Source organism: Paramacrobiotus metropolitanus, unplaced genomic scaffold (genome assembly GCF_019649055.1).
Source record: "Paramacrobiotus metropolitanus isolate TYO unplaced genomic scaffold, Prichtersi_v1.0 Parri_scaffold0000083, whole genome shotgun sequence".
NCBI classification, from domain to species: domain Eukaryota; kingdom Metazoa; phylum Tardigrada; class Eutardigrada; order Parachela; family Macrobiotidae; genus Paramacrobiotus; species Paramacrobiotus metropolitanus.
The window spans coordinates 531,445-539,278 of record NW_026570303.1 but is presented as its reverse complement, the minus strand read 5'-3'; the positions used below and the strand labels follow the sequence as shown (position 1 = coordinate 539,278).

Sequence of the window (7,834 nt, the reverse complement as noted above, 5' to 3'; positions counted from 1 at the left end):
AGTCAGTAAATACTTAACGTCTTTATTGTCATTCGCAAATTTTTGCATATCTGCCAAGTCAATTTGGTGCTGGTCACCAATATTAAATGATAAAATCTTTCGACGTTTAAATTTCGACCGAAAAGGTTTATGTTGAGTATAAGCGTCTTTGCTTTGCAAATACTCTTCCACTTGCTGACGAGAAAATCCATGATTTTGCGCTTCCCGGTACAAACGCTCGATGTCTCCCAGACTACCAGGATTAGAAGCATCTAAATAAATATCGTCCAGTGTTGCCATTATGCGTAGTTGAGCCAACCACCCTTCTGTGTCTTTTGCTTCTTTTTAGGAGGACCAGTAGATTTTGTGGTTTTACGCCTTAATAAGTCATAGCTCTTTTCAACGCCATTCTTGAGGGTGCGTGTTTCCGTTGGTTCTGTATAGGTCAACGCTTTGGCTGTCGGAGCCGCTGGTGAAGCCTTTGAAGTTGATGGGGCGGGCAAAGCTTTTAAATTTTCCGGTACTGATAAGGCCTGTGAAGTCAAAGGGGCCGGTAACTCCAATTGCGGTACCCTGGATGTAATCGCTTTTCTATCTGGAACCTTATACGGAGCCGCTTTTTTGCTGCGTGTAATTGGATCAGAGCTTCGCGGTGCAACCACAACGTCGATCCGATCTGTAGGTAGCGACACGGGAAGTGGTTCGTATTCGGGAGGTACATACTCTAAAGACCCATCATCCGGAAACTCTACGATGGGTGAGGATGGTAGCTTCTTTTTTGGTTTTTGCCCTTTGGATATTGGCTTGGGGCGTGGACTTTTATACACATGTTTTACCAGTGTCTCTCTAGGTACATACTGTGGTACGTATTGTACAACTGGTTCACGTTCGATATACTGCACAACGGGATCGCGCTCGATATACTGCACAATAGGTTCGCGTTCAATATTTTGTGTTGTGGGCGCACTTTGGATATATACTGGCTCACTTGGTAGATACTGAATAACCGGAGGTTCGATCGCTTGTGTTGATCCATCAGTAAGAAGAGGCGCAGCTTAAGTACCATAGTTCCTTTGCGAAGGCACGTTTGGTTTGTGTTCGTTAACTTCAGATCTCATAACCCGTGGTTCATAGTCTGCAGACTTAGTCTGATACGCGGCACGAGCCAGCAAATCATGAGTCATGGCACTACGAATTTCTTCAGCCTTTTTCCATGATGTGGCTTTGGTCTTGCCGGGTGCAGAAAATTTGGACTCAGGTACAAGAACGTAGGTCTTCATTTTGTTATAAATGATGCAACTAGTGTTCCTAGAATTGGAAGTAGAGCAGCTAAGAATCCTCCTTTTTGCGCTAAAATTGTTCGCTTTTTAACGTGTGAAAGTTTTCTGTCGGCTAAACGCTTAATTATCGGTGCAAAACGTCGTGCTCTGGCTAAATCAACTTCACTCAAAGCCGTTGGTTGCTTCACCAAATTTAAACAAGCTTCTTCAATTGCTAAAATTTGTTTTTTAGAAGCAACCTTCGAATTGGACGGAAAGGATGACGTTACGGATATCCATGGCTACGAGCATTAATTGCGACAGTGTCAACTTGGAACCTTTATATACCTTTCAAGTTAAGACTGTCACAAATAATGGCTTTTAAGCCTTTTTTCTTTTCACAACAAACAGAACAGAGTAAATGCTAAGTAAGATATGCTAATAAAAATTGAAGCATCCAGTCAGACAACAATATCCCGTCCCCAGTGCTGGATGTAGATTTCCTCCATGAGATTGATGAATCCCTGATATGGTAGTTGAATGGTGCGCCGAGGTTGAGAGAAACGAATCATGCGTCTGTATTTTGGGTGGATGCTGACAGTAACATCCACACAGCCCTGACCCGGTAGAGAAAACTTTTCAGCGCTCCTGTCAACGATGGCGCGGTCCATGTAGTCCTGGAGCGGCCCGTTACGAATCATCCCTAACATGCTGTTGATATCGACATAAGCCAGACGAACTCCTTTGTCCATGGCCTTCTTCAACCCAGAACCGTCCGGTTTGGCATCGAACACTAAGAAGAAGCAAACGTCTTTGGGGTTCCAAAACATACTAACTACAGCGTTGATTTTGTAGATAGCAAAATCTTCATGCACCCCCAAAACTTCCAAAGCCCGTACTAAAGCCATGTTGATGTCAACAGTAGAGCAGTAAACGCAAAACTGAAATTACTACAGACAAACGTTGCTCTTAAAGACTTACAACAGTGAAATTTTACTGGCGAAAAACTCCAGTGGCGATGGTGCGCCAGTGACGTCATAGGCATCGTACTTGGACAGTATATCCATATATTGTGTTTCAAGACGATACAGTAAAGTTTCGTCGTGCGCAATTCTCCACACGTCACCATTTGTCATGTCGTTTGCTAGCGAAACATTAGCTGAAGCACATTCGAGATGAAATTCCGCTGGTAACGGTTGAATATTGAAGTTTTGAATGAAGGCCAACGAACGTCGCAAATCACCCCATTTTATGGAATGCAGCAGTTTGATTCCTTTTCTAGGAATTCTCGCGCGGCCGCAAGAGATCTGACCAATGAATCGATCGATTTGAATGACGGTGACCCCGTTTACAACAACGCGCTTCGCCATCAAACCATCGCTAAAATCTTTAGCGTCTTCGCGGCTGTTCGCTTCACGTAGATAAACAAGGACCTGTAGAAATTCCGGAATCGAAAGTAACAAAGATTTCTTATAACATCGAAATCCAGTCATTTGGATTTTACTAAAATCTAAGAACTTCAGATGAAAAGATCCAGAAGAGTATTCCCGTTGCGCTGGGATAAAAAGTAAGTCTGAAAGGTCAAACGAATCCATGGCTGCAGAAGATGCAAATGAGCTTTCAACGCCAAAGAATCGACTTATATATACGGAACAAACATGGTCAGAACGCGCTAGTACATGATCGTACATGAATGTCGCCACCAGTTGACTGCACCAGAGAGAGTCAGAGAGAAAGTAGGTCATCGCCAGTACCGTTTCATGGATAAAAGCTGATTTCTTTGGCAACGAAAGCTCATTTGCAATTTCAAACGCCATGGATCAGTTCAAAGGCTGTTTATTAGGCGCACTCATCGGAGAATGTGTTGGAGCACCCCTCAGGCGCCCTACGTCTTGCCACATGAACCTGGCGGGGGTGCGTAGTAAAATTTCGACTCACTGGGAAAAAATCCTACTGACTCACGCTTACGGAAGGTCACTACTGGATACCGGCTACTTTTCCATGGAAAATGCCGCTCGGGAATGCAGCAATGCTTTTTACCAGAATTACACTAAGCGGAAAGCCTTTGGCGAACTGACTGAGATTATTGCCAACTGGAAACGTTCGCCCCCAAAAGACTGGACCGCCGCGGCGCAGAGCGTCCGCAACCGGGGAACAGAGTGTAATCCTGCCACTTGGATAACAGCGTTTCCCTTGTACTTTTACAATCGGACGGAGCAGATGAGTTACTCTGTAGACCGTGTAGCTCGACTTACCCACTCCTCCAATGACGCCGCCGCTAGAGCACAGTTGCAGGCCTGCGCCATTAGTCTGGTTCTAAAGAATAAAAAGATGAAGGAGCTTGAGTTTCTCGCCGCTCTTGTTGAATACACTAACAAGTCTCTCCCCGATTCTGTACGTCAGAAATTTTATACACGTATGATGATGGTGCTGGACTACGCGCAACGCGCTGAACCGAAAGAGAAATTGTTCAAAGCGATTGGCGTTGGCACCAGCCCTTTGGACGCAGTTCCCGTTGCCATTTGCTGTGCTGCCATTGGCCGCCGCAGCGGATGCCCTTTTGAAGCCACCTTTCATGCGGCAATGTCAACTGGAGGATGCACTGATGCCATTGGGACCATGGCTTGTGCCATTGCAGGAGCCTGGTCCGGATTCTCAGGTGTACCTGACGAAATGGTGGGCATGTGGGATGGCCAGGAGCAGATTTATGCCTTGGCAAAAGAGCTGTACACGTACGTTTCCACACTGCACGGTCCCGACGGACCACTCTCCACGTTCGAAAATTGGCCACACCTCCTGCCTTCCGCTGGCGCCATGGCGAGGACGGGCCTATACTACACCGGATCAAAAGATACTGTTAAATGTCATTACTGTCGGTTCACAATGAGCAACTGGACACCGGGAGATCCATACAGTGACCATCAGAGATTTAACGAAAATTGTATTTTTGTCACAAACTGTACTGCTACTCTTGCGTATGTTCGTGCGTCATGATTTGTTTTTACTTTGTTCATTGTTATGTTAAAAAAAATAAAAGAGGGTGGGGAAAATTAAAACAAAAGAAAGTGGGTAAACATGACCCAGAAACTAGATCCGGGTTTGGTCTGCGCTCTCAGTCTGGACTTAGAGCTGCTAGACTAGCGGCCCTGTCTCGGCCTCAGTCTCCGTTTCGACCAATCAGAGATGCTGCTATCCCTACTGCCTTACTACTAATAATGTTAGGAAAACTGAAACAACGCTGCTAAGCTCCTCCAAATACCGCGGTTTCCTTTATTCATCATCTAAAACAGAAGACTGCATTATAATATTGCTATCTTGCGTTCTATTGTATTTGTAGCTAATAAATTAGACTGACCATTTCGATTATTTCCTGGGCTTTTTTTCTTGAAAAAAGATACCATACAACACCCTGAGTATCACATAAATTATTTGAGGAAATAAGCAGAACGGGAATTCAATATGAATGACCTGATTTGAAGGAAATCCCTCGTCAGAATTCTGATATAATTTAATGGTAGCTTTTGAATTACATGTAGATATTAGAGGCCATGTAATAATTCTTACATTCATACCAAAATGACCGATTTCGGTATGAGTAATAGATGTAAAATATATTTATTCAGGTAGATCACAGCGAGCTTGTTTTAAAGCACGCTGGCGATGCCATTAGCAATACAGCACGATCCTTTACACGTTCATCACGCAAAAACTAATACTGTAGTCCATGAATAAAAACGCTTCTAGCAAATCAGCATAAAATCGTTAAAAAGATAGCATGCAGCAGTCAGCAGTAAATTCTAAATGTCGACATCCATGCCTTCTACGGCGAATCCGCATGTTGGAAACAGCGCAAAAGGGCAGTCGCACATCCATCCTGCAAAACAATTAATTAGCGCATTTAAAGCACTATTAGATTCGACATTTCTGGTGTACGTTTCGCTGCGCTCAAGTGACATGAAAAATTTTTTCTGCACTTTGAAAAATTAGTTCTGTGTAGCATGCATGATGACATGAATTGTAGTGAAGTTGCTTGTCAACAGAATTAGAATTAGTGTTCCAAACGACTATGCGGAGAAAAACCAGTAATCATTAATCATCAGAATAACTATCAAAATTAAAAACATTAGTTTTTTTAGAGCTTTCAAGAAGCTTTTCTTTATTTTCATGTTCTTTCAAGTTAAAACTGACAAACTGCTAACAACAAACCTATATTAGTTTTGAAATTTTGTTTTTTGTTAACTAAAATAAAATAAATGCCGTTTTACCGCCATAGGCAATTGAAATGGTTATTTGCCATAAAATTAAAAACTAAATTTCAAGAACGCTTGCATGTCGACATGCACTAATGCAAAATCAAGATTTTTGCTGAAAGTTCGTTTTAAAGAAGTTTAAATACTTCATTATGTTATTGACAGTTGATTTAGCCACGATCTTTTTTGTACAGTAAACTCATTTTAAATAAAACCGTTAGTGAAATGCTCGTCTTTTACGGTCAGTTATCATGCACGGACCTGCTATCTTACTGCATGTCTTCATGCATATTGTTCCCGTTGAGCAACACCTTCCAGCGACCTGTAAACAAAAAAATTGACTCAAGATTGGAATACTAGTAACTTTTTTGTTAGTCTAGTGTTTTACACCTGAGGCTGACAATGATGCTCTCACCGTAAGATCAGCAGAAACTTCCTTGGGGTCTTCATAACTTCACAGCCGAGATCGTGTTCTTGCGTGCACTGTCAAAGACGCGCTGCGCCTGGCAGCTTTGCAGAATAAACACTATCATTGCTCACAACTTCACGTTAATGATACAAATGGATCTGGCTGTCGACAGCCATATAACAAAAAACTTGAGCTGGTTAAGCAGAATCATAATTATTAAAAAGCAAGACTTTCAGAAAGTTAAAAATGTGGTTTTTGAAGTTACTTTTCAGAAGTAAGGACGGCACAACGGCGCTGAACGTGAACGTGCTGTGAATGCTAAAGTAACACGCTCTACCAATCAGAGGAGGCATAACAGCAGCTTTTAATGATTAAGCTTTGCAGCAAAAGTTTAACTGCCGACGCTCGTGCACTTGCACGCTAATTATTTTGTAAACAACTGCCTTTCTTATCAGTGTTTATCAGTGTTTAAAAGAATTGCAACTATACAAATATTGCTGTAATTTTTAGTAATTTATGTCGGTCGACCGACACTTGTTTTTGCACAGAAGCTATAATTCTCGTTATTGATTGCACAGCAGGGTTGTTATGTTGAGACATTTTGTGCCAAACGACCAGCAGAGCTTCCGTTTTCATATATTAACCTGTTTAATGTAACTAATATTATATAACAACACAGAAAAAATTAACAACATAAAAAGTTTTGGCTTTTACAAAAGTTTTGCTTTTGTCGACCAAAGGATGTACGAGGGCCCTTTCATAAGTTTTAGTCTTTGCTGCACGGTTTTGAACTAAATCAAATTTACTTTTTCGAATCCATAAAATGTACTTCTCTACTCTGTCTGCACTGCAGGCATCTGGTCCCCAATTCTTGAAACGAATTCAGAGAAAAATGACGCGGTAAAGAGGAGATCGACCCATAAAAATTCTGTATCTCTTCTTTTTATGCTTTTTGCTCTTAGACATCTAACATTACATTTAAAGTGAAAATTATTTTGAACTAGTAGTAGGCTAGGCTATGTTGATAAAATGGCTGCGTCAAGATATTCTTGCGTGATGTTGCAAAACAAATGAGCGGAAGGACGAAAAGTGTAGGTGCGTGCTGACTTGGGGTTGCCCCATACGGAGGCTATACCGTGTCAAAGACAATCTTCTCCAAGCTTATCTGCGAGGAGCTGCAGCGATTCCTCGAAACCATTGCTTCCTAAATGTTTAGTCCCTCTACTATTGTTTTCATGGTTCAACGAGATTATTGTTGTTTGTGGCTGTTTTAGAAGAGACGTTGTCTAGATGTAAACATAAAAGTATGGTTCCTCAATTCCCTGGTCTACGTCACAGAAGATTGCCCAGCTCGAAATAGCTTAACCAGTCCACAAACGTTAGAACGTGATGGCAATGAATCAAGGAAAAGCATAAATAATTCGCCAGGAAATAAAACTCCGGTGTTCTTTTCTAGCAATTTTTTTAAATATGTAAAGAAAATCCGCGGTCGGTAAAATGTTAACTCATTATTGACGCGAGACATTTTGAGCCTGGGTACCTTTGCACGAACGGATGCCAGTCGCCAGCCGTGGGCGGTATCACCTCGGCCATTGCCCTATGATCTAGTTATGAATGCTACAGTTTTTGAAAAATCAGATCATAATTTTATTAATTTTGGTTCGTTTCAAAGGCTAAAACTTATGAAAGGGCCCTCGTAACTTCGATAAAAATTTGTGCTGATATAAAACCTGGTTTCTAACCGGCTGCCCAAATCTTGCCGTGGATATATGTTGTGAGAGGCTACCGATATAATATAGTATTTCGATATAATTCAGAAAATACTTTTTGACGTGGGAATCGAAGGACTGGGGTCTACGTTGCCGGTATCAAATTTTCATTGCCTTCCTGCTTATAGCGTCGGATAACTTGAGCGACTCAGGGCATCGTGGTGCCGT

The 7,834-nt window shown here is 41.9% G+C and overlaps 1 protein-coding gene across 1 annotated transcript; it reads left to right on the top strand.

Annotated features, from left to right (window-relative positions):
* Positions 1 to 3,137: 3,137 nt before the first annotated feature.
* LOC129595870 (uncharacterized) lies at positions 3,138 to 6,212 on the top strand. Its single transcript, XM_055493001.1, has 2 exons — positions 3,138 to 3,970; positions 6,170 to 6,212. The coding sequence occupies exons 1-2, from the start codon at positions 3,138 to 3,140 to the stop codon at positions 6,210 to 6,212; spliced, it is 876 nt and encodes a 291-aa protein (XP_055348976.1).
* The last annotated feature ends 1,622 nt before the right edge of the window (positions 6,213 to 7,834 follow it).

Excerpts from the sequence above, each read along its gene's own strand:
- LOC129595870 (XM_055493001.1), top strand. The coding sequence starts at position 3,138 with ATGAACCTGGCGGGGGTGCGTAGTAAAATTTCGACTCACTGGGAAAAA. Across the intron at positions 3,971-6,169 it reads TTGGCAAAAGAGCTGTACAC|AAGTAAGGACGGCACAACGG; the intron begins GTACGTTTCCAC and ends GTTACTTTTCAG.